A 27,881-nucleotide genomic window follows, 5' to 3' on the forward strand; every position below is an offset into this window, starting at 1 on the left:
CTGATTACATTTTATATTTTATTTATTTTTTAAACTCTTCGTTTTCTTTTAAATTAGAAACAAGTTACATTGAATTAAGTTACAAGTAGATTCACGCACTGCTCTCAGAGTGCATGTCAGTTATAAAGAATTTACACAAACTACAGTACAATACTTCCATCACCACAACATCCCTAACATGTACTTTAGATTCAGCTCCAGTACCATCATCAAGCTGTAGAGTTCAGTCACCAACAATACTGTATGACTGTATAACCCAATGCATCTGCTCAACATGTTTCCAAATGTGGGTCAATTAGTACTGAAATGTTATATTTTATGCACCATCAGTAGAAATAGTCTGCACACATGGTGGGGGGGGGGGGGGGTGTCTAAAAGAGAATAATTACAACTTTGTCTATTTAAATCCACTATTCAATATCTTTGTCTTCAGAATAGATGTCAGTGTTTTATCTGTTCAGAGATTTAGCTGGTTAATTCTAAGAGAAATATAATCTCTTAACTAAACCAAGCAACCTTTGCAGTAGATTACAGTGCTTAGCATATGGGAGGGGGTAGTGGCTTGTGGTGCATGTAGAAGTGATGACCCCTTGCTTCTGTTAAGCCCAATACCATGGTTTTAATTACTTCTTCAAATGTCAAAAAGTTGGAACAAAATTGTACTCAAGGGCAATTTTTTCCTCTTCCCTATGCCCCATCCCCAGTTTTCTGTGACTATAAACTTTCATTTCTCAAAGCAAATAGGAGGACTTTCCCAGACTTGACTTTTAAAGAATTCACAACAAAACTAAAAAATGAACCATTCTTCAGCCACTCCTTATCCAATCAAGCTCAAAGAGACATGATCTGGTATCAACAATCATAATCTGATCACCTTACCTTTGGGTCGAATATTGTGGAAAAACTAAAACTGTCTGTTGCTGTCTCTCCTGATTACAGTTGATTGGCCTGGTTAAAAGTTTTATTTTCTTCACAAACTCAAAATATGAAGCATTTGAAGAAACGTTATCATTCACGCAGTTCATCGTGTTTATCTTCAGCAGCTTCTGCTTCACTGAAAGTTTGTCAGAAACCTACAATGCAGCTAGACCAGGCCTCTAACAATTCAATAGAAGAGGTTTAAACTGAGTCTGAAAAGAGGTGCCCCACAGTCTGAAATCTCAATGAAGATCCCATAAGAGACTTCCACAAATAGTTTCACTGATTGCTCCCTCCCATAAAACTATTTTTATATTTAGCTAAAAATTATCAGGTATATTGTATCATTTACCCATTCACAAATACTGCTTCTAAACATATACTGAGATTTGGCTTTTCAGGTGAGTGGTAGTTTTCAAGAATCCCAGTTCCTAGGACAGCATGCTCAAAACTCAAACCATTGGCTAGGATCGAACCGTTGGGTTGCAGTAATTGTACAATGCTGTGCACCCAGCAAGGAGCACAGATTGAAGTATCAGGGCTACAATGTTGTTGCTTTATCTCCGGCCTGCATTCCGTTTCTACGTGGTTTTCCGCAGAGAGCATGGGATTGTGGAAATAGCCCTTATATTTCATGCATCCTGAACTGTAATACCACAGTTGGCAATGCGATCTTGCCACCATATCACCTTGCACATCACTGCGTATTTACAAACTTGGCAGTGTTTCACAAGATACTTTTCCAGATGGCAATGTTTATTTTCAAATTAGCTTAAATCACTGAAAGGGTTATAGATTTATTATAAAAGAACTTTGATTACGTTGAGCTTTTTGGTCTTAGGAACCCCAAAAAGTCACCGATTTTTCTCAAATGTCATATACATTAAAGAACAAGCAAACAGTTTTAGCAAACTGACACAGGCACAGTCTAATAGCTTCACTCTCAGCTCCTCGATCTAAGCCACTCAACATGGACATGTGCTCCTAGCATTTGACTGTACATGAACTTTCCCATCTCTTTTCTCCATCTCTCGGAATGTCAACGCTTTTTGCGCCTTCAGCTTGCACGCCAGAGACATGAAAATGGATTCCACGTGGTCGCTTTCTTTTGGATCCTTTGCCGATGTCTCAAACAAAAGCATGTTGTTGGCATCTGCAAACCGGAGTGCTATGTTGGAAGATACCTGTATCTCGTTAGTGAGATCACATTTGTTACCAACCAGGACCCGTGGCACACTGGGCGAAACAGAGTGGCTGTTGCATTCTTGAATCCACGCTTTGAGATTTTCAAAGGAGGCCAGTTTTGTTACATCATACACAAACACTACGGCATGTACGTTTCTGTAGTAGTGTTGTACCATACTTTTTCTGAATCGTTCTTGGCCAGCCGTATCCCAGACCTGAATCTAAAAAGAAAAAAAAGAAATTATAGAAAATGGTGATGGAATTAATTATATATATTTTGCCTCTTGTAATTTTCTCCCCTCCACTTTTGAAAGAAGTGAATCATGATGGAATATAGTTCTACAGATACCAGCAACCCTCTGGTGGCCAATCCTGAACCATCTGACTGCTTTTTAATGTATGAGCTGAGAAAACGAGAAATTTCCTTGCGGGGGGGGGGGGGGGGCACAGAGGTGGATCCTATATATGCACAAGCACTTTCCCTGATATTCCGCTTCCTAGCCCATGGGGAGAGAGACCAAATGTAGCACCTATTGTTGTTTCACCAGATAGGAAGAGGTAAAGAAAGTCATGTATATAACATTTTAATCACATCTTCAAAACACTTCACATAAAATCAATGACTTTGAAATGCAGTGGCGGTTACATAGGCAAAATGGCAGGCATTTTACACTTAGCAACAATCTCATAAAACAGAGGAACTAAAACCAGAAAATTCTGGAAACACTCAGCAGATCAGGCAGCATTGGGGGGAGAGAGAAACAGAGTTAACATTTCAGGTCGATGACCTGTCATCGGAACTGGAAGATGCTTAAAAGCTGTTCACCTCAAACAAGTGCAGAGCTAGCTAATCTATGTTTTCTTTTGGTGGTGCTGGTTTAGAAAGGAATGTTGGCCAAGACAATAGGATAACTCTCTGTTCTTTGAATCGTGCCAAGGGATTGTTAACATCCATCTGAACAGCTAACTTAGCACAGAATAAGGATCAAACCTGTGACCTTCCTGTTCTGTATAGTTAAACATCTGCCTACCCCTTGCGTTTACACAAAGAGCTACCAAAAGAGCATTCCTTTTTGATGCTATAAAAAAATCCTCCCATAAATAGGTCTTCTCACATCATGTGACATCCCGGCCAAGAAGATAGGTAACCTGTTCCCAAACTATCACCTTTACACCTTCAAAACTAAGCGTTGGGGCAATACAACCATGGCCAAAACTCCTTTTCTGCAAGAAAAGTCATCTCACCAGCATTGCACAAGAAAGTTTGTCCACAAATGTTGCTTACATCAATAAAAAGTAAATGGTTTCAAGCAAACTGATGCTAGCACAGCTGCTCAACTTCAGTAAACATGGACTCAAATTCCTGGCATTCAACTGAATAGCCTGTCAAAGCTCAGTGTAGATTCACAAATGAAGAATTGCCACTTGGATGAGATACCAGTTGGGATCAGGAATGTAGCATTGGATGGGCACATGTGAACTTCTGTCCCACCATTTTCTGTGGCAACAATGACAAAGTAGATCCAGGTCATCACACTCACAAACATGCAGGTCATTGAAAGGCGTCAGAGAGGAAATAACAGAGGATCGCGTTACAATTTTTCAATCCTCCTTACATATGCAAATTGTGCGATGGGATTGGAGAGGAGCCAATGTAACATCTTTGTTAAAGAGGTAGAGAAGAATAAACTGCATAACTATAGGTCAGTTAGTTAAAAATCAGTTGTGGGTAAAAAAAATTTAAATGTAGAATTCTAGATAAAATTAGTAAACATTACATAGGTTAATTCTAGTTTTAATGGAATTTTTTGAAATGACCATTATGAATGTTCATGAACCATTTGACAAGATGTCTCACGAGAGGCTTGTTAGAAAGATTCATATCTAAAGCAAATACAACAGCATAAATGGAAAGTTGGTTGATGGATAGGAAACAAGTTAGAGTAAAAGGGTTTTGCTCGGGTTAGGAATGGCGTAACCCAAAAGTCAGTGCTTAATCTATTTTTGTTCTAGGTATATGTAGATAATTTGGGCTTGACGATTGAGAACACAATCTTGAAATTTGCTGACTACACATAATTGGGAGATTTGGCAAACAGTGGGGAGGACTGCAAAAGACTCCAAGAAGGCATCGACTGAATACATCGGTCACATGTTTGTCCAAGATAATGTGGATACGTGTGAAGTAATGCATTTTGGGAGGAATAACAAGGAATGGGAGAATACACTCAATGGAAAGATGCTGAATATTGCAGATGAGCAGAGAGACCTAGGGGTTCAAATACATAATTCCCTTGAAGTGGGAGTGCAGGTAGATAAAACCATTAATAAAAGCCAATAAGATTTTGGCTTTATAAATAGAGTGATGAAGTAATAATGGATTTATGCAAAATATTGTGTGCAGTTTTTAGTGCCTATTATAGAAAGGACATTAAAGCCATTGCGTGTATGACAGAGATTCACCAGAATTATGCCAGGGATGGGAAATTATAGTTATGAGGAGAGACTTGAGATACTAGGACTATTTCCACTGCAACAAAGAAAGACAAGAGGAGATTTAATAAAGTTTTTTTTTTTTTAAAAAGGTTTTGATACAGTTAAATAAAAACAGAAAATGCTGGAGAAACTCAGCAGGTCAGGCAGCATCTGTGAAGAGAGAAACAGAGTTAACGTTTCAGGTCGTTGACCTTTCGTCAGAACTGGCAAGTCATCGACCTGAAACGTTAACTCTGTTTCTCTCTTCACAGATGCTGCCTGACCTGCTGAGTTTCTCCAGCATTTTGTGTTTTTATTTCAGATTTCCAGCATCTGCAGTATTTTCTGTTTGATAGAGTTAATGTAGAATGGCTATTACCTCTGTTTGGGGAGTCAGTGATAAGGCAGCATTGATTTACAATTATTACTAAACGAAGTGAGTAAAGAGATTTGGAGAAATTTCTTTACAGAATTGTTGGAGCATAGAATACTTTGCCATAGGGCATGATTGAGGCAGAGACCACTGCATCCTTGTGATGCAAAGGGCTTCTTTCTTTTCAGAGAATCCCCAAGTTGAGGAGTCATATGGCAAATGCACTAATGACATTAGTGAAGGGTGTGCTCACAGCACATCTACTGGCCAGCATGAATTTCAATGGAGTTACTTTACTTGTACACTTATTAGGAGCAATTTATCTTAAGGACACATGTCTCATAGCTGCTTCAAAAGGACAATCAACAACTCCCTTGTGTTTAATTCACAAGGCAAGATAAAACTACACAAAAGCGTCACAATGCTCCTTGTGCTCAGTCTGCTGATTATCTTAATGCCTGCTCGAAGATATTGAATTAACTAATCATTCTGCAATTTAACCCTGCAATTAACCCTTTGTTCACCGGGTTATACAGTCCCTGCTGGAGCGATCTCTGCCACTCTGTCCACCTGCTCACCAGATTTGATTATTGAAAACTAAATTTGCCAATGATCAAGCAGTCAGAGCATCACAAGACCCGAGAGACAAACCAAACAAAAAGAACAGAACATCGGAAATACTCAGCAGGTCTGTGGTAAAACAGAAGTCAGTCGACGTTTCACGTCTTAAGACCTTTCCTCGGGACTCAGAATTTCCAGCATCTGTAGTATTTCGGCTTTTGTTTAAACAAAAAATAATTAGACCACGAGGCATGTTAGCAAGCTGATGGTTCTAGAGTATTAACTCCCCACATGGGTCCGATTTTCCTTGTGCCACAGAAAATAGATCCATGGGATGGGGGTGGGCTACCAAGCAAATGGAAGCCACAACAGAAGACGAGTGGAGTACACTGTCCTGCTGTATGTGTGTGACCCATTTACAGCACTACTGCCAACAGCTCTGCCTGCAATGTACAGTAAATATGACATACTTCTGAACGCTCCAAGAGCAACCCTAAACAGCTGGGCTTGGACTACACTTTCCCCCCCCCCCCTTTAAATGCAATATAAATAGAACCACCTTATGTGGCCACTGGCAGGCTGAGATGCTGAGCCTGTCCCTATAAACCAGTATTGTAATAGTTGTGAATGCATCTTTGTTTTACGCTGCAAATTTTTTAAATCGCAGATGCCATAGCTCTAAGAGCCTGGGTCATTGCAGAACTGCTTCTTGAAACAATTTTCAAATATAAATTGGCCATTAATCAATCATCTCAACGGGACCAAAATGCAAATTGACCCAATTTAGATGGATTTGGAAAATTCAAGCTCACCTCCCTCTCCGATGACCATCTAATTTTTCACATTCCATACATAGCGTAAAAATGTTTTGGGGATACTATTGAAATCTGACACCATTACTACAGAATGCAGAGCAGAAATAGCCACTTATCAAGAGGCTGTCATTTTAGTCATGCATAACACACAAAAAGGGTGAACAAGTGGTGAATAAACCTGAAACATTCAACAGAGCAACTCAAACAACTATCAGCATAACATATGTTTGACAAACAGAACACAATCAAGTGCTTAAGAAAATATTCTTTTCATCCCCACATTACTGCAGTCTTCTCCATCTATACCAGCCAATCTTTGGATAACAGCATTTTCAAAAAGCACGGTGGGATCAGAGGAGCCTGTTCATATGACATCTCAAATCTAACAAGGACCCAGGCTCCAATTAGTAGCTCAAACATACACACAATCAATCAATGAGTAATCAGCTTCCATTTACAAGTCACTATCCAGACAACTGAAAAGCATCCTCCTGAACAGAGTTACCAGGAATGCAATGGCCAAGATAAGTAATCTGTTACTGACCAATCAATGCCTGGTTACACAGCTGCAGAGGTCATATTGGCTCTGAAATCAGCCAAATCTAACCTCAGGGTCTGCAGTAGAATACATCCAAATTCAAACTGATGCTGGGTAAACTAGGACCACAGGAGGCAACAACAGAAAACGCTGGAAAAACTCAGATCAGGCAACATCCATGGAGAGAGAAACAGAGTTAACATTTCGGGTCAAAACCCTTCTTCAGAACTGAGAAAAAAAAAGCAGGAAATTAAACAAATTAAAAGGCCAGTTTGGGGGCTGGGAAATGGGAGAACGGATGAAAGAACAAAGGGGAAGGTCTGGGAGGTGAAGAGACATTGGCCTAGAAATTCGGTGGGCTGCGCCACCAGTTAGCGCCTAAAGAGGGCACTCGGTGACTTTAGCGCCACTGGCCACACCTCCCGCGATATTTAGCTAGGGCGCTAATGGCAGCGTTAGCCTGTTGCGCTGCGCCGCCACCGATGACGTCATCAGTGTGCGCAGCGCCCCGCTACCGCCCCGATCTCGATATTTGGTAGCGCCCGCCTCTGGCGCCGTTCGCAAATCGCGCCCGGTTCACGGGGCCTACCTGTGGTGGCAGTGGCGCAAATTAAGGTGGAGGTGCGGGGCGGCCGTTTTTTCGGCGGCCGCCTGCCAGCACCTCTGTCCCCGGCCTCCTGATCTCCCCCCGTGGCAGTGCCGGCTGTTTTCCGAGAGGTGCCGGGCTCTTTTGCCGGCACTCGCGATCTCCGCTCGCGCTGGTGCAGGCCCCTCCCCCTTAATGGGAAGAAGGTCTGCAGTACCGAAGCGCGCCGTGCCGCAGCGTGCGCTGCGATATTCAGTTTCAGCACCGTAAGAGGGACGCGGAGCGCCTCGAGCCTCGCCCAGTGTCCCTCTTGGGGCGTTCAAGCTGAATTTCCGGCGGTCACAACTGCTCTGATCGCTGCGCTAATTCCGGCACCCAGGTGAGCTTGGCGCCCCGTTTGTGGCTCAACCGAATTTCTCCTCCATTATGAGAGATATTCAAGACGAGACAAGGAATAATAGGACAGGTAAAGAGACAAAAGATGGCTCTGGATGAAGTGTGAAATGCGCTGGCAGAATGAGAGGCAGCTGCCATGTGGGAGAGGAAAAGAAGGAAAAGGCACAAACCAAAGGTGTGGATAAAAAATATATAAACATATAATAGGGGCCGATGTTATGATCTGAAATTGTTGAACTCGATATTGAGTCCGGAAGGCTGCAAAGTGCCTAATCGGAAGATGAGGTGCTGTTCCTCGAGCTTACGCTGAGCTTCCGTGGAACAATGAAAGAGGCCACGGACGGTGAGGTCCGAGTGGGAATGGAGCGGTGAATTAAAGTGACAGGCGACCGGAAGCTCAGGGTCACCCTTACGGACTGAATGGAGGTGTTCCGCAAAGCGGTCACCCAATCTGCGTTTGGTCTCCCCAATGTAGAGGAGACCGCATCGTGAGCAGCGAAAACAGTATACTAGATTGCAAGAAGTACAAGTAAATCGCTGTTTCACCTGGAAGGGGTGTTTGGGGCCCTGGACAGTGGGAAGGGGGAGGTATAAGGGCAGGTATTGCATCTCCTGCACTTGCACTGGAGGTAGTTGCCGTCACACCAGCACTGATGCAAGCAACAGTGTTACAGCCTTGGTCCAAACATGGACAAAAGAGCTGAACTCAAGAGGTGAGGTGAGTGACTGCCCTTGACATCAAGGCAGCATTTGATCGAGTGTGGCATCAAGGAGCCCTAGCAAAACTGAAGTCAATGGGAATCAAGGGGAAAACTCTCCATTGGTTGGAATCATACCTAGCACAAAAGGAAGTTGGCTGTGGTTGTTGGAGGTCATTCATCTAAATCACATGACATCACTGCAGGAGTTCCTCAGGGCAGTGTCCTAGGCCCAACCATCTTCAGCTGTTTCATCAATGACCTTCCCTCCATCAGAAGGTCAGAAGTGGGGATGTTCGCTGATGATTGCACACTGTTCAGCACCATTCGAGACTCGTCAGATACTGACGCAGTCCGTGTCCATATGCAGCAAGACCTGGACAACATTCAGACTTGGGCTGACAAGTGGCAAGTAACATTCGCACCACACAAGTGCCAGGCAATGACCATCTCCAACAAGTGAGACTCTAACCATCTCCCCTTGACATTCAATGGCATTACCATCGCTGAATCCCCCACTATCAACATCCTGGGGGTTACCATTGATCAGAAACTGAACTGGACCAGCCATATAAATACTGTGGCTACAAGAGCAGGCCAGAGGCTGGGAATTCTGCGGCGAGTGTCTCACCTCCTGACTCCCCAAAGCCTTTCCACCATCTACAAAGGCACAAGTCAGGAATGTGATAGAATACTCTCCACTTGCCTGGATGAGTGCAGCTCCAACAACACTCAAGAAGCTCGACACCATTCAGGATAAAGCAGCCCGCTTGATTGGCACTCCATCCACCACCTTCAACATTCACTCCCTCCACCACCGGCGCACTGTGGCTGCAGTGTGTACCATCTACAAGATGCACTGCAGCAACTCGCCAAAGCTCCTTCAACAGCACCTTCCAAACCCGCGACCTCTACCACTTAGAAGGACAAGGGCAGCAGACGCATGGGAACATCACCACCTACAAGTTCCCCTCCAAGCCACACACCATCCTGACTTGGACCTGTATCGCTGTTCCTTCACTGTCGCTGGGCCAAAATCCTGGAACTCCCTTCCTAACAGCATTGTGGGTGTACCTACACCATATGGACTGCAGCGGTTCAAGAAGGCGACTCACCACCATCTTCTCGAGGGCAATTAGGGATGGGCACTAAATGCAGGCCTAGCCAGCGACGCCCACATCCCATCAATGAATAAAACATTTTTAAAAAACTGGTTGTAGACTAGACACCGAACCATCTTGTTGCCTCTGGTGCTTCCACATTCCATCCATCTCAGCTGGCATTTGAAAGATTTCCTATATACGGAGTCCAGAGTACAGCACAGCTGTCATACCTGCAACTTTGGGGGGCAATTTTAACCCCAAAAACCAGGTGCGTTTGGAGGTGTTAAAAAACTGAATCCCGACAACAAGCCGCCTACTTCTGGTTTTAACGGAAGCAAGACGGGGGCGGGGGGGGGCGCAGGCAGCTAACCAGCTCCCAGGAGGCGGGCTGCTTATTTAAATATTATAATGAGGTTGGCATGCCTTAGAATTAATCAGCATTACAAATTTAACTGTGGCTGGTCAGGTTTCGCAGGCCTTGGGGAATACGCCAACTGGTAATTGCCTTTACATTTACCTCCTGGATCCAGCGTCCCTACCTCTCCCAACCCCTACAATTGGAGACCTCCCATGGGGCCTCCGATCGCTTTCCCGGACTCCACCCCCACGCTGCTCCAGCCCCGATCCATTCTTCCCCCCACATTGCTCCAGCCTCAGTGTTCTCTCCCTTTCTCTTCATCACCCACCCCCACATGATGCTCTGAAGTCTGACCCCAATCTATTCTTCCCTCTCCCACCCAATCCTCCTCTGGCCCCAGACTACCCCCCTCAGTCCCCACTCGATCCCTCCCTCCCTTCTCTGTGGCCTAGTGCTGCAAGCCGACCTGTCCACAGCCTCTCCATCTGACTGGCTGCAGGTGGGAAACAGAGGTTTGAAATGGAAATCAGGCCCTGCCTTTAAATTCGGTTTCCCGACCGTTACCTCTTCCTAGATCCCCACCCCCCCACTGCTCCCAACCTGCCTTTCAATTAAAATTCTAGCCTTTCAGTCTCTCATTAGGAGTAATCCTGTTAAGTAAATGCAGTTCCAGGTCACTTGGCTTAAATGGCTGCATCAACTCAGCTGTCCGAGAGAAGTGCAGCAGGGAGCCTGGACAGCAGCTTTGTAATAGAGCGAGGAGAGGGACGACATCCAACTTGCAATAATGTAAATCATTATCCAAAAGGGCAGCAATGTGCCTACATCCTGCAGTGAAAAATCTGTTTTAACAGTGGATAGATTTCCATGTTAAATAGTGCACTGCTTGGCTTCACACAGGTTTAAAGGGTCAGCATTTAACAGTTAGTTTCCTCCTCACTTCCATTTCCTTCTCCTTTTCTGGATTCTCTCCACACAATACAAGCAAGCTTCTAGGCATCTACAAAGGTTACCTCGAGTCATCTATTGGACAATTTTCCCTCCCTTCCTCAGACAGTCAAGACAAGGCGCTTTCTGCTTGGGGAACTGCAGATATAAACTGGAATCTTACCGTTACACAGCACACCTTAACACAAGTCACACCTCTGGGAACTTTAAACTGTAAAACTGTGTATGACAAAAATCAGCGTTCCTTCACAAACCAGCAGTATACAGTTCAGCAGACTTGGCACAGGAGTGTGTTAGTGACTCGATTATTGACATTGGTTAAACAGCATTAAGTTTAAAAACCTTTCCATCACAACAATGAATCATTTGGTTGTAGGCCTGAAATTTCTGCTCAAAACATTACGTAATCACGTTTCAGTAAGAAATTAGCAAGTTGACCTCATCCAAGGGCTCAGTGATGGAATGCATCACATGGCACAGCAGTGACGCAGTCACATCAGAAAGGTACCCAATTCATTCTTGATCTGTGCTGAGTTAACTGAACTCAGTTGGGGTGGGAATGGAAGGGCTGCTACAACTCGCTTCAGTGTAGTTGGGCTATTCTAACTATTGGAAGGAGGGGTAGTTGGGCTATTCTAACTATTGGAAGGAGGGGTAGTTGGGCCATTCTAACTATTGGAAGGAGGGGGCATCAAAGCCAATTTCAAAGCGATCTGCAACGGATGTCCACAAAGGCAGACACTCTCACGGGGTCACTGGATGGTGATCAGGACTCAGAATCCTAGGTGAACATTTTCTCCTTCCATAGCCTACCAACTGAATGCCCCACCACTTTGGCTGAGATTAACGAAGTCATCACAGGACAGGAATTAAATGCCAGGCTTTTCTGGTCTGTATGGTTCAGTACCAGAATAGAAAGTGAAGTTAGCCACTCAGCCAAGAGTAGAGCCCCTTCACTGAGATTTTAATTACTAAAACACACAACATTTGTGTTGAGAATATGAAGAAGTCACAAGCCACAAGGACTGTGCAGAATGCTGTACCACAGAACGATGGGATGCAGTTTCATACCTGTGGTTCCCTGCAGATTTTTCAATTTCAGTACACTGTTGTTATTAGTTTGAAACTGTGGCCCCTTGTCTTACTCTTGCAATTTAATTTGAAGTAATTTTCCCAAATTATAAGGGTGGATTTCAACTCCCAAGTGGAGGGAAATGGCAGGCTTCTCGCCCGGGAGTTTCCGTGAGAAACCTCAGCTGATTTTAACGGCTGGGTCTCATTTACATCCCACTGGCCAAAATGGGCGGCAAAAGGCAGCTGCCCAGCTTCTGGCAGGTCACAATCATGGGGCCCAGCCCAAGGTAAGTCGCAGAGAGGTGAATCTAAGGCATCTAATGGGGGAGGTGGGAAGGGGAGGGGAGGAGCCAGGGGCAGCAAAGGCTCAGACTTTCTTTGTGGGGCCTAGGAAAGTACTCCTACTCCTCCTGGCCCGACTAAGGAAAGTTTTCGACTTACCTTTGAGGACCTCCTCTTCTTGCCTGTCAAGTTTTACAGAGCAGGGTGCCCGCTGTGGCCACATCTCTGTGTGCCGTTAAAAAGCCATCAAGGTTCTATGGATGTCATAGGATCCCGATTGGAAAATATTGATCAGGCTCCCACCAGTCAGGCGAGTGCCTTGCCTACCTAAAAAAATGGGCCTTAATTAATTACTTAGAAATCCAGTTATTGCTGCCATCTTATTCAGTCCTAATTTTTAGATCCAAGAGCATCTACTAGATTTATAGATTAAAGCGTTTTGTGCCGATGTGTGTTTGACATGTTGAGAAGGTATTGGAAACTATCTAACATATCGGTAGGAAAAATATCTGCCATGTATGTGGCACAAATCATGCAGTTTGGCTCAAGTTTCACATTTTCCCAATTTCCATTCATTGATCATTGCATTTCCCCAACTTTCCACACATGGCTACACAGCCCAAGCCCCAGACTACACATGAGCAATGCCATGGGGGATCCATTAGCTCCTTTTTAAGCAAACATCCAGTTAGGATTGCCAACCCTCTCAGATTGTCTGGGAGTCTCTAATTTTTGATCTTCCAGGGCGCTGCGGCTGGCAACCTGGGAGTAAAATACTTTGTATGTGGGATTCACACCCGTGTACCTCAGTACCCAGTACTCTCAATTCCCACCTGGCAACAATCCACCTCGAACAGCAGTGGTTCTAGTACCAGCAGTGTTGGCGTAGCCTCAACAAGTGCCACAGAAACCATTTCTTTTGGCGAGTCTTGGATTCTCTGGCGACCTCCTTGTTTCGTTTACTGTGCCCGGTGTCAAGTTTAATCCGATAACGCTCCTGTATGGGACATTTTATTATGTTAAAGGCGCTATATAAATACAAGTTGATGTTGTTGTTGCCACAATGCAGGGGCTGTTGCTGATAGCACTAAATGCAGCACCGAGTTCCAGAAATGAATTAAAGTCAGATTTGAGAGATGAACGCAACAATAACCTCTTCCTCCTCCTCCTCACCACACTAAACACTAAGGTTGACATTCTAAAATCAATGTTTGCTTACTTTGGGATGGTCTTGCAATGAAATCATTGAATTGTACACACCTTTGTTTGTAACACAGTACAGAAAATTATAAGTTAGAACACAAGGTTATGCTTTTAAGCCCAAAAAAAGTATTTTTATGCAGTGATATGTTCTGTAATGTTATGAGACTCAGCAGAAATCAGTAAAACCAGGCATATCAGGTACCTTCAGCACTTGGAGGCAGCTACCAGGGTTCAGTTAGCCAGCCCTCTCGCTATTGATGGAAAGAAACTCTCCAGACAAAAACAGAGAAATACATTTGAAATGTATTTCTGTTTGAAATTAAATACAACAGCTGGCTAATGCTACGATAGCAAAATACTGCGGATGCTGGAAATCCGAAGTAACAACAGAAAATGCTGGAAAAACTCAGCAGGCCAGACAACATCCGTGGAGAGAGAAATAGAGTCAACGTTTCAGGTCGAAACCCTTCATCAGATGACTCTATTTCTCTCTCCACGGATGTTGCCTGGCCTGCTGAGTTTTTCCAGCATTTTCGGCTGGCTAATGTTATTGTCCCTCTGGGGGAGGGGGAATGGGCAGATGGTCTGGCTCTCTCTCAGGCCCATCGCTTTCAGCATTGCACCCGAATGCACATGGTCAGCATTCAACCCCAGGGATAGAGCGGTTTCTCTGCCAGTATGGATGCTGGGAAAATAACTCCCCATTCCATAAAAGCCATTTCTTTCACAAAACCCGCTGCCGCCTTGTGCTGACCTGCATGCACTGACATCACCACCCTCGTGAACAAAGGAAAACAAGTGTGGATAGCAAGAGGGGGCGACCTTTCCTGCCCCAGTGCCAAGATGAGTCCCAAGGGAAATAATAGGACTGAAAATGTAAAGATAATGTAAATAATCTGCCCTTCATGATTGGTTAGTTTTTTTAATGAAATCTGATCAGACCATTTTCTTTTAATAGATTGTAAAACTAGTTTGACCAAATGCACCTAAACAAATTTATTTGACCCGTAAATGACTCTGGTTCAATGTTAGATCACTGACGTTACTATCAGCAAAGCGTGGTTACCAGTGTAATATCTTTCAAATCAAATGCCCTTAAAGCCATTACGTCAGTGCTGCTAGCAATCTGGAGAAAGTGGAGCTTTGTGCCTGTGGTTTGCACCTGTGCACTTTCTTCAGTTCCTCACAGCCTTCCAGTTCTCAGAATTTCTCGCACGACAACTGCTGGCACAAAACCAGGAGCAAAGACTCAACTACAGGGGCCACCTTTACAAGGCAAATTCAACAATGGTTACAAAGTGCGGGTACGTGTCATGTGATTGGACGTCATGTGATCAAACCTCCAGGAATACATCCAACGAGTGTTGGCAACCCTACATCCAGTAGTAGTTGCCTTTCTTCTCGTTTCAGGATTGCTGGTAGCTTTAAAAAAAAGCTTTATTTTTCCTTGTTCACCTTTCATTCTAGATAAAATCCAAGTTTTTTCACATTTTTCCTCAACAGGGTACAGCTTGAAAAAAAATCCGACATTTTAGTGAGGGTTGTTTTTCTGAAGCTAACGAAGCAGAAATTATTTCAATGAAGTTATATTACCCGTAATTTCTGATAGGAGGCTTCCTGTGTGCGGATGCCTCCTATCGGAAAAAAATCTACGCCCTTACCCAAGGGCTCCCGAGGTCCGGCCATTTCCGATCCTGGGCCTCTCCATGACAAAATGCGCAGGGCCCACGTATCCCAGAGGCACGCCAATGGGAGAAGGGAATCTCCCTTCATACTTGACAGATAGACCTGTCAAAAGTATGAATGAGGATCACTGAAAAAAACATCAAAACATTAAATACATTTTTTAAAAACCATCGCGTTTTTAAAATGAGTTAAAATTACATTAAATTAAATATTTTAAACAAAAATTTAATTTTTTGAAAAAATTTAAGTTTTTTTACAGGGCTAAAAATAAACTTACCTTTTTTTAAAAAGTATTTTTTAATTATAAAATGAGTGAAAAAAGTTTTTTTTTTTTTACTTTTATTAAACTCTTATGCTGGTAAAAGCAGGCCTTACGCCTGCTTTTACCAGGTGTAAGATTTTTAAGGGATTTCAGTGGATGGAGGTTCTGCAGAAAGTGGAACTCTCCACCCGCATTCTTGACAGATCGTAAATGTCAGTTTTCAGCGCATGCGCTTCGCATGCCTGAAACCAGCATTTACAATGTCCCTATGGGTGTGTACACACCTCGTACACACCCATAGGGATTGGAAAATACGGGCCATTCTGTTCAACCTCTGCCCAGTTACTGTCCACTACAGTCATGGCACTGTCTGCTGGCAGACAGAGGTACCTGGCAAGTTCTAACTCTGCGATCAATACCATTCAAGTCAGAAGCTCAGATGCGCACAGCAGCGACCTTCAATTTGTTCTCCCTCCAGGAAAGCACCTCACATCTGTTCAGAGCTTGTGGAATGCTAACCCACATCCTACACTGCATGATACAGCATGTAATCACACCAAAGTGTTAGGTCACTGTCTCGCTTGGCTACATTGTTAAAAACCAATTAGCATTGAAAAGAATAATATGGAATTTGCTGAGTTTTGGCCAGAATGCAAAGGGAACTGGTCATAATAACATAATTTTGCAACTGTAACTTTCATTATGCACCAGTAGTTGGAAGTCAGATTGTGGTGGAATTCCCCATAAATTCTCAGTCTCATCCACAATATCAGGAGGCAGCACCAAAGGTCAGGTGTTTTCCTACAGAGAAAGAAAATCGGCCATTTAATCACTCTTGTTCATCTCCCAGTAAATGTCAGAGAATGCTCAGAGTTTGGAGTAGGCTGCCTGCCTCCCGGCCATTAGTTGAAGAATTAAATGAACTAAAAGGTTTTTTTTTTTTTTTAAATTACAACATTTATATAGCACACTAGCAGCGGGTGCCCGGCGTTGCCAGGGCAATTTTGGGCCGCGCGGTGTCCCTGCCCATGTCTGTCCCCTCTCGTTGAGCTCCCCAGGGGATCGCGCGGTTGACGGCCGGCAACTGCAGTTGGCACGCCCGTTGCGTGTCTGGGGCCTAGCGCTTGAGGCCCGGCCAGGCTGCCGGGGCGAGACGGACCCGAGCTGAGCTCCCCCACGGGTGGTGCGGTTGATGGTCGGCCACTGTCGATGACCCGCCCGCTGTGTGGAAACTCACCTGAAGCTCCTGGAGTGGCAATGTGGGGGTCTGTTTGGCTGGTGCTGTCCCTGTGGGGATGAAAAAAATGGCGGCGAAGTTTAGGGAGACTGGAGGATTAGGACCTGCCCATGACGCACTGATTGGTCAACCATCAGGTGAGTGAACTGTAGGATTGGTCAAGCAGCACATCACTCAACGCTAATGAGAGGTAGGATTGGTCAACCGCTAATGAGTGGATTTTTGAACGTTTTTTGTATACCGTCCAAACAATTTTTGTCTGACGAAAAAGTAAATACGCCTACGAGAGTCCCCTAACGATGAGCTTTCTTTCGATAACATACGTGTAGGTACGCTCTATAACTTTTGATTGTATAGAGAGACAGACAGAGACAGACAGACAGAGACAGACAGACACAGACAGAGACAGAGGCAGAGGGGCAGAGACAGAGAGAGGCAGAGAGAGAGACACTAAAAGAAAAAGCCCGAAGAGCCCTATATGCAATAAAAAGAAAATTCTACAACATCCAAATCCCAATCAAAATCTGGCTCAAAATATTTGACAGCATAATCCTGCCCATTGCGCTGTACGGTAGTGAAGTATGGGGCCCGCTCAATCACCATAGCTACACTAAATGGGAAAAACACACAATAGAAGCCCTACATGCAGAATTTTGCCGAAGCATTCTTCGCACCCAAAGGAAAACACCAACAAATGCATGCAGAGCCGAACTAGGCAGATACCCACTGATAATAAACATCCAAAAACAAGCACTAAACTTCCTAAATCACCTCAAATCTAGCTCCCCAGACACCCTTCATTTTAAAGCCTTCCAGACCCAAGAGCTAAACCCAGAAGAGTCCCCTGAGTCAGCTGCTACTGAAACTAAGTACTCCTACTCAGCCGGACCCTGACCAGTCCCAGACCAACACTGCCGTCCAAACACCAATCCGAGTGAACCAAATCATTAAACAATGCAAAGAAACCTACCTGGAACATTGGAACAAAATAACCAAAAGCCAAAGCAGATTAGAATGTTACCGGGCCCTAAAAAGAGAATATAAACTGGCAGACTATCTCTCGACCATCAGAGACACAAAACAGAGACAGACCCTCACCAGGTACAGACTAAGCGACCACCAACTGGCAATTGAAAAAGGAAGATACAAGAAATCCTGGCAGCCTAGAGAGAATAGAATATGTGATCAATGTCTGGCCGGCGAGGTTGAGACAGAGATGCATTTCCTCCTAAAATGCGAAAAATTCAACACAACAAGAAACATATTATTTGACAAGCTCAACCAAACAACCCCAGATTTCAAAGAATTGGATGACCTGTCAAAATTAAGATTAGTCCTGGGAGAAGGAGACAGACCATACCTTGGTGCCAAATATGTAACAACATGTCACAACCTGAGGACTGTTTAAAATTAATACTGAATGTACCCAACGATGTTCAACGACTGTTTAAATTAATATTGTTTAAGCTAATATTGTGTGTACCCAACGAAGGTCAAAATTGTTTGACACCTACAGAATGTTGGAAAACTGTACTTTGTTATGTAAGCTTTGGCAATATGGTTCCCTGTAAACTTTCATGCCAATAAAGCATTTGAATTGAATTGAATTGAATTGAGAGAGGCAGAGAGAGAGACAGAGAGAGACAGAGAGAGAGGGGCAGAGAGAGAGAGGCAGAGAGAGAGAGAGGCAGAGAGAGAGAGGCATACCAGTTTATATATATAGATTATTAAATCTATCCATTTAACAGGTTTCATAACAATTTGGAATTTTTCATATGGCTTTTATTTCAACCCCAGATTCTGGGTTGCATGTTCCTAGGCAAAGGTTGTGGGCAAAAGCTCAAGAGAATTGAATGCTCTGCAGCCAGCATTTCCTCACCGTTTATATGAACCCTATGGTTTGCATAGTTTGAGTGGCCTTCCACAACTTGCTTTGTAATCCGTTTCATTTCCTGCTTTTTTTCTCAGTTCTGAAGAAGGGTTTCGACCTGAAACGTTGACTCTGTTTCTCTCTCCACGGATGTTGCCTGGCCTGCTGAGTTTCTCCAGCGTTTTCTGTTGTTGTTTCGGATTTCCAGCATCCGCAGTATTTTGCTATCGTAGCTTGTTCTACAGTCTATTACCTGTTTGCTGAAAAGTTCCACCTGAATTCCTTTGCAATGCCTTCAGTTTAAATTTCAATTAAATATATACCGTTCTACCTGGAAACATTTTGCTGCAACACACCTAGGTGCGTAAAATTTTTAACTTATTAAGCACGCGCATAAAGACTTCACAGAGATACACAGCCATTTAAACCCTGAACCGCTTGCAAACCCAGGTTTTCTGTATTGAGAACAGTAATGTGTCATAAGTGTGGCTGTTTGAAGTGATGCCTACATTAAAAGCGGTTTGGTACATCTTTGCAGAGAAATCAGATTCTCACCTCCACCTACATATACTGAAGTTGTTTCTGGACCAGCTGAACACTTACATACACCAAGAATAAAATGAGACTGGATTCCCCAATAAACAGGGTCTGACAGAGAGGGGGAGGTGAATCATGAAAGAAATTCCACAAATTCCTCACTATTGGTTACTCGTGATGCCAGCACATAACATTTTACAGAGCACCTACCATTGCAGTACAAGTTACAAAGACACCTACACCTATCATGGCACAATACATACTGAAAATAGGTGAAAGCTTGTTATCCCAGATATGTTGAATATCTCAACAATCAACAGGATACTTGTACAAATAATTAACCAAATGTCGCCTTCACTAGCTGTCCCTTTAATTAGGGCTAGAAGTATGAATTTCTCCCTCCCCCCACCAATCATCATTGTGCTATTCACCTTGTATGTAGCAGCCCAGCTAGAGCAGATCATAAGCACTGACTGTCCATGGGTAGCCCAGTATGCCAGAGCACCAATGTGCAGTACCATGAATTGGTGGTGTACAGGTTCAATTCACCACTGATTTCATATAAAAGTCACAGTGGGGCTCTCCCAGTGGCTCAGTGAGTTTACTCACATGAGCTACATAGGCCAGGAATGTCCCAAGTTTGATCCCTTATTTGTGATGTTAGCTGATCTCTGCCAAGGTAATATTAAGGGAGCAACAATTGGCCTCAATGTCCTAGAGTTAATGGTGTGGAGATGCCAGAGTTGGACTGGGGTGGACAAATGTAAGAAGTCACAACACCAGGTTATAGTCCAACAGCTTCACCTGACGAAGGAGCAGCGCTCCGAAAGCTTGTGATTTCAAATAAAGCTGTTGGACTATAACCTGGTGTTGTGACTTCTTACATTTGTCCTAGAGTTAAGGAATGGAAAATTCAGTCCGAGTTCCTATTCCTGATCGCTATCCAGTGACCTTTGATCAGAGTGAGCATGTATCAGATGAAGACAGGTTTGGGTACCTTCATAAGGTTCCTTGTGGTCAAAAAACTTGCCAGCACTCACTGTGAAGCATTACACATGAATATCATAAGAAATAGGAGCAGGAGTAGGCCATTTGGCCTTTCGAGCCTGCTACGCCATTCAGTGAGATCATAGCTGATCTTCTGCCTCAGTTCCATACACCAGTCCTATCGCCATATCCCTTGATGCCCTTACTAGTCAGAAATCTATTGACTTCTGTTTTGAATATACCCAATGACTGAGCCTCCACAGCCCTCTGGGGTAGAGAATTCCAAAGATTCACCACCCTCTGTGTGAAGACATTTCTTCTAATCTCAGTCCTGAATGGCCTACCCTTTGTCTCCTGAGGCTGTAGCCCCTGGTTCTAGACTCCCCAGCCAAGGGAAACATTCTCCCAGCATCCACCCCATCAAGCCCTGTAATAATTTTGTATGCTTCAATGAGATCCCCTCTCATTCTTCTGAATTCAAGAGAATTTAGGCCTAGTTTACTCAATCTCTTCTCATACGACAGTACCGCCATCCCAGGAATCAATTTGGTGCACTCCCTCTATGGCAAGTATATCCTTCCTTAGGTAAGGAGGCCAAAATTGTACACGGTACTCCTATATAATTGGAGCAAGACTTCTTTACTCCTGTACTCAAATCCTCTTGTAATGAAGGCCAGCATACCATTTGCCTTCCTAATGGCTTGCTGCACCTGCACATTCACTTTCAGTGACTCATGTACAAGGACACCCAGGTCCCTTTAAGCATCTGCATTCCCCAATCTTTCACCATTTTGGAAATACACTGCCTTTCTGTTTTTTCTACCAAAATGGATAACTTCACATTTATCCACATTATATTCCATCTGCCATGTTCTCGCCCACTCACTGAGCCCGTCGAGATCCCCTTGACGTCTATTCACATCCTCGTCACAACTGACACTGACACCTAGCTTTATATCAGCAGCAAATTTGGAAATGTTACATTTAGTCCCCTCATCCAAATCATTGGGTCAAAAGATCAGGATAATGAAACAGTTTGGGTGGAGGTAAGGAATAATAAGGGGAAAAAAACACTAGTGGGCGTAGTCTATAGGCCTCCGAACAGTGGCAACTCTGTTGGACGGAGTATCAATCAGGAAATAGTTGAGGCTTGTAATAAGGGAACATCTATAATTATGGGGGATTTTAACTATCATATTAATTGGACAAATCAAATTGGGCAGGGCTGCCTTGAGGATGAGTTCATTGAGTGTATTAGGAATGGGTTTCTTGAGCAGTATGTAACTGAACCGACCAGGGGGCAAGCAACCTTTGATCTGGTCCTGTGTAACGAGATGGGATTAATTAAAAATGTCCTAGTAAAGGATCCCCTTGGAATGAGTGACCATAACATGGTTGAATTCCATATTCAATTAGAGGGTGAGAAGGTTGGATCTCAAACAAGCATGCTAAGCTTGAATAAAGGAGACTATGAAGGTATGAGAGCGGAATTGAGTAGAGTGGATTGGGAAAATAGATTAAAGGGTAAGACGATACATGATCAGTGGTGTACATTTAAGGAGTTATTTTACAACTTCCAAAAAAAAAATATTCCACTGAGAAGAAAAGGGTGTAAAAGAAAAGAAAAGACAGCCATCCGTAGCTAAGTAAAGAAATTAAGGATAGTATTCGACTAAAAACAAGGGCATATAAGGTAGCCAAATCTAGTGGGAGGATAGAGGATTGGGAAAACTTTAAAAAAGACAGCAAAAAATAACAAAAAGATTGATTAAGAAAGGGAAGATAGATTATGAAAGTAAATTAGCAAAAAATATAAAAACAGATAGTAAGAGTTTTTATAGTTATATAAAAAGAAAAAGGGTGGCTAAAGTAAATGTTGGTCCCTTAGAGGATGAGACCGGGAAATTAATGGTGGGAAATATGGAGATGGCAAAAACACTGAATGAATATTTTACATCAGTCTTTACAGTAGAAGACACTAAGAATATCCCAACACTGGACAAACAGGGGGCTAAAGGGGGGGGGGGGGGGGGAGGAGCTAAACATGATCAAAATCACTAAGGAAGTGGTACTCAGTAAAATAATGGGACTCAAGGCGAATAAATCACCTGGACCTGATGGCTTACATCCTAGGGTCTTGAGGGAAGTGGCGGTAGGGATTGTGGATGCATTGGTAATAATTTTCCAAAACTCCCTGGACTCGGCAAAGGTCCCGGCAGACTGGAAAACTGCTAATGTAACACCCTTATTTAAAAAGGGCAGTAGACAGAAGGCTGGAAACTATAGACCGGTTAGCCTAACATCTGTGGTAGGTAAAATTTTGGAGTCCATTATTAAGGAGACAGTAACAGGACATCTGGATAATCATAATTTAATAGGACAAAGTCAGCATGGTTTTATGAAGGGGAAGTCATGTTTGACAAATTTGCTGGAGTTCTTTGAGGAAGTAACGTATAGGGTGGATAAAGGGGAACCAGTGGACGTAGTGTATTTAGACTTCCAAAAGGCATTTGACAAGGTGCCACACAAAAGATTATTGCTTAAGATAAAAAATCACGGGATTGGGGGTAATATTCTGGCATGGATAGAGGATTGGCTATCTAGCAGAAGGCAGAGAGTTGGGATAAATGGTTCATTCTCAGACTGGCAATCAGTAACTAGTGGTGTTCTGCAGGGGTCAGTGCTGGGTCCCCAACTCTTTACAATCTATATTAATGATTTGGAGGAGGGGACCGAGTGTAACATATCAAAGTTTGCAGATGATACTAAGATGGGAGGGAAAGTAGTGAGTGAGGAGGACATAAAAAACCTGCAAGGGGACATCGACAGGCTAAGTAAGTGGGCAGAGATTTGGCAGATGGAATACAATACTGGAAAGTGTGAGGTTATGCACTTTGGCAGGAAAAATCGTAGGGCAAGTTATTATCTTAATGGCAAGAAACTGGAAAGTACTGAAGTACAAAGGGATCTGGGGGTCCTGGTGCACGAAACTCAAAAGGTTAGTATGCAGGTGCAGCAAGTGATTAAGGCGGCCAATGGAATGTTGGCTTTCATTGCTAGGGGGATAGAATATAAAAATAGGGAGGTATTGCTTCAGTTGTACAAGGTATTGGTGAGACCGCACCTGGAATACTGCGTACAGTTTTGGTGTCCATACTTGAGAAAGGACATACTTGCTCTCGAGTCAGTACAAAGAAGGTTCACTCGGTTAATCCCGGGGATGAGGGGATGGACATATGAGGAGAGGTTGAGTAGATTGGGACTCTACTCATTGGAGTTCAGAAGAATGAGAGGCGATCTTATTGAAACATATAAGATTGTGAAGGGGTTGGATCGGGTGGATGCAGGGAAGATGTTCCCGATGATGGGTGAAACTAGAACTAGGGGGCATAGTCTTAGAATAAGGGGCTGCTCTTTCAAAACTGAGATGAGGAGGAACTACTTCACTCAGAGGGTGGTAGGTCCATGGAATATGCTGCCCCAAAAAGCTGTAGAAGCTACATCATTACATAAATTTAAAACAGAAATAGACAGTTTCCTAGAAGTCAAGGGAATTAAGGGTTACGGGGAGCGGGCAGGAATTTGGACATGAGTCTAGGTTCGGATCAGTCATGGCCCTGTGGGTAGAGGAGCGGGCCCAGGGGCCGTGTAGCCTGATCCTGCTCCTATTTCGTGTGTCTAATTCTGTTAGATTCAGGAGATGGTTCTGTGATAGTGGATTGGCGGTTAGGATCAGATCAGCCATGATCTTATTGAATGGCGGAGCAGGCTCGAGGGGCCGATTGGCCTACTCCTGCTCCTATTTCTTATGTTATCATTGATATAGATTGTGAATAGCTGGGGCCCAAGCACCGATCCTTGCGGTACCCCACTAGTCACAGCCTGCCATCCTGAAAAAGACCCGTTTATCCCTACTCTTTGTTTTCTGTCACTTGAGCAAAATAGTGGTGCATATGGAATCATACCCCATTATCTTTGGAAGAGAAGCGGAGGGGAGAAAATTACTGACAAAGGGAAAATAATTGCTGCGAAGTGCCAAATAAATGCTAGTCACCAATGGTTATACTGCTGTGGTAAATCGGTGCCGATATTAATGCCTCACATACCCCACTGATGAAACATGGATGGTGAAAACTTACATGAGCAGTTTGAGCTAAAGTTAACAGGGTCCTGACAGAACAGAAAAAAATAGCCCTGTGGTAACAACAGCGAATATTACTTTTTTAAAGGTTATGCTCTTGAGGGATGCAATAAAAAAGGTATAAAATAAAATTTTAAAAATACAACATTCAATTGTTACATGATGGGAGGAATTACTTGTGAAAAGGCTAACATCCACAGCTTGTTAAGCCAATGTGGGGCTCAATGTCCACAGTGCAGAATACCTAATGCAAAAATAAAATTGTCAATCAGATGGCCTATTCCCAAATGATTTACCTAATACATAGCATTAACAACCGTTCACATTTTGCCACTGTATTAAGAATTCCATTTCTTTACTATGCAAGTTATTTAGAGCAAATTGCATTTGTTTTAAAAAAACATCAAATTTACTGTTTCTTGTGCAAGTCTCGATAGTCCACCCGCGAGAGTTCTGCTTTAGTCCCATTCAAGAATGAAGTTGTCAATTAGAGAGAGTACTGTGGGGGAAACATTTATTTTATGGAACCCCAATAGTACTCGCCATAGAGGGAAAGAGAAAGAATCCAAATTCTGTACACAATCCTCAATTGCACCATTGACAACAGATAGATTTATTGATTTTTACAACTGGAATGTGAAGGAATTGCAAGGCACACCTACTCTGTTGCACCCAAAACAGTTGTTGTAAGTATATCCATACCCTCCCTCCAAAACATCACAACTGCACATCATTATGGCTTTATTCTCAGGGTATTGATCAGAAGATAAATATGGACGAGGAAGGCCAGTTGGCCCATCTTAGCTCATCCATTCAGTAAAAGCTAAAGTTTCACCCTATCAGAACATCCAACTATCTCAAATGATTCCAAAGGTATTTGCCTCCACTACTGTAACCAGAAGACCATCTCACATGTTGATCACTCTGCAGAAAAGACCTTCTGACATCAGGCCTAAGTGTGCCTTTCACCAGTTTGGACCAGAATCCCTTGTCCTATTATTATGGTTTAATAGGAAGTAGTATTCCTGTTTTACTCTTTTCTATACTGTACCTACAAGGTCTTTGATTCCTTATGTCAAGGATGAAGAGGTCATAGTTTCTCCAATCTTTCTTCAGAACTCAGTCCTCTGATATCAGGAATCAGTCTTTATCTGCACTGCCTCCATGGTTTGAATACCTTTATATTGCCTCAACATCTAAAAACTTGCCATAGTGTGCAAAGTGCAGTTTGACCAGAGCACTGGATTCTTTCAGTATGACATTCTCCGGCTTGAACTCTATTGATTTAGCAGTGCAGTTCAGCATTTTATTCAAGAGGCTAAGCAAAATTTGTGAAAAATACACTGAGTTCAAAAACTGAATCAACCTTATCAAAGTGTTAGGGTGTGTTCATGTTTTACACACTGATTAAACCAGGCTGCTCCTGGTCAGTGTGCTGAGGGAAGACCAACCTTCCCTCCAGTAAGTATTTAGGGCTCTGATTAGGGGTGGATATGTCCTAGAGTATTCCTCCAACACCAACTGCTTATCTCCTGAAACTACTCACAGGCTATAAGTCCCAGTTGTAGTCAATCAGGACAGATGCAATCAACCAACTGACAAATGAAACACAAATCCCAGTCTATTATTTTAAAATCTTATGTATCTACCTTCAAAAATAAACTATTTTTCCAAGTTTTATTATTTGACCTATTTCCCCCCCCCCCCCCCCCAAAGGTAAAATGAAATCCTTTAAATAAAGAACTGGAAGTTTCACTCCCCTGATGAACTAATGGGCAAAGGTACGGTCTGGTATTGTACTAAGCCAGACAGACCAGCAAGTCACTGGGCTGCAGTCAATTTTTTTTTAAGGGAAGGTTAAGGAAAGAGGGAAATAGCCCCTAAAAATTCACCTACACAAGTAAACACATTAGCTGATCGTGTTACAAATATTAGGAAAATGTACAACAGCATGCCTAACTGGTTTACCTTGATCACCAATCTGGAGGAGTTAACGGATTTCAGATATTGACTAGCCCGGTGTACTAGTTAACCGATCTCAGCAATCGGGGTCCTACTGTCAACCTCAATACCCATGGGATACAAAAAGGGGCAAGAGAAGGGGAAATCAGCCAGGGCCCTCACTGCAGATTATTATCTCATGAACCCTTGTAGGAAACTGGGCAGGTGGGCACTGAATGAGGAAAGAAATGGGCACAGCTGTGGTATCCTCCACAGTTCAACAGCCTGTTCTGCACAGCACTGTGGAGCATTAACACAAGGTGACATACCACTGAAGGTTCAATCTCCCCACAGCAAAGTTTCCAATCTCAGTGTAGGGACACCAAGTAGATCCAGGCACCTGCCTACATCACAGAGGAGGGTTGAAATGAAGACATCCCTGGAACGCTGGTGTACCTCCTAGTGATCTGCTCCCAGCAAGACCGGCATAGCCGTGAAAGCAAGTACACTGGGCTAGTCAATATTTCTCCAATGGTGGAGAGACATAGAATTATCGCCCCCGCATACACAAGGAAACATGTTAGTTGATTATGTTACAACCAACCTTGGACAATGCGTCTATCATAATGCTGGTTACCTTGATCGTTTCTCCTTCTATATTCACCGGTTTCTCTCGAAAATCTACCCCTATGGTGGCTTCGGTCTTGTCGGGAAACGTCCCTCCACAGAACCTGAAGGTCAGGCACGTCTTTCCAACATTGGAATCCCCGATTACAATAATTTTAAATATCCGCGCTTGCACCGAGAGTTCCAAAGACGATTCATAATCCGTGGACACCTTTTTAGATGTGAAACTCCTGCTCTCGCCATTCGCCGCCACTTGATTTGCCATATTGGAAACCTCTTTGTGTTATTAACGAAAGTGAAACAAATCTTCACAAAAGGATATTTTCACGCTTAACGGGATAAGGAGCCCTTATCCACCGATGAAACCAGAATCGGCTGTCAAAAGATTTAACATAAAAAAGATTAAATATAAAACATTTGGGTCGGGGCTGAGATTGTCGTAATCAGCATCGTTACAAGCAGGGCGAACCTGGGTTTTTTCAGTTTGATTTGAAAGAATTGGATTGATGATAAAACTGGAAATAATTTTATAAAGCTGCTCCTTTTTTCCCCTCTCGCTCTCCGCGCGTTGGTTTTTTGTGCTGATTAATGGGGCCACGCAGTAATTGATCAGGTGAAATTGACGCAGTGATGGAGGCAGAGCGCTGGCACCAGGACAAAGCACTGCTTGCAAGATAGACCGAGAGAATCCGTCACTTACAGGGGGCTTTAAAGCTAGCTGTGCACTCACTGCAGCCTCCTCGTTTAATTAAATGTAAAATCTCTCTATATATGTAAAGTATGCTAAATTAGTTGTTTTTCCCCCTCTTTAGTGCAAATTATATTTTTAATTGCCAAAATTTTCTAACTAATACGGATTTGTTCCCTTCGGTTTTCTAATGAAAGCAGTGACTGATGCTGGAATGCAGGTCCACCAGAAGGGAATCCTCTTATGGTTATCCAATTAGAAATATTTAATGTGCGAGCCTGAATAGTACCTCATTCTACTATAATGCGGGCATCATATGTGAGCTGTCCTTACCTGATCTCCACACATGCAATTTCCAGCAAGTGTCAGAGGATGTCAATCAGCAGTGCAAA

The 27,881-nt window shown here is 43.3% G+C and overlaps 1 protein-coding gene across 2 annotated transcripts; it reads right to left on the bottom strand.

The window, feature by feature from the left end:
• Window positions 1-27,881, bottom strand: rab33a (RAB33A, member RAS oncogene family). Of its 2 annotated transcripts, none has more exons than XM_085997495.1 (3): window positions 27,823-27,881; window positions 26,812-27,176; window positions 1-2,324 (listed from the first exon to the last, which is right to left on the bottom strand). In XM_085997495.1, exons 2-3 carry the CDS (start codon window positions 27,064-27,066, stop codon window positions 1,884-1,886), a joined length of 696 nt encoding a protein of 231 aa, XP_085853621.1. In that variant the 5' UTR covers window positions 27,067-27,176; window positions 27,823-27,881; the 3' UTR covers window positions 1-1,883. The 2 variants fall into 2 exon arrangements, with proteins under 2 accessions (XP_085853621.1, XP_085853630.1); XM_085997504.1 differs by lacking the exon at window positions 27,823-27,881 and adding an exon at window positions 27,271-27,545.

The sequence above is a fragment of the Somniosus microcephalus genome, chromosome 1 (genome assembly GCF_052327205.1).
Source record: "Somniosus microcephalus isolate GS21.2 chromosome 1, FLI_Smic_1.0, whole genome shotgun sequence".
In the NCBI taxonomy this organism is placed as follows: domain Eukaryota; kingdom Metazoa; phylum Chordata; class Chondrichthyes; order Squaliformes; family Somniosidae; genus Somniosus; species Somniosus microcephalus.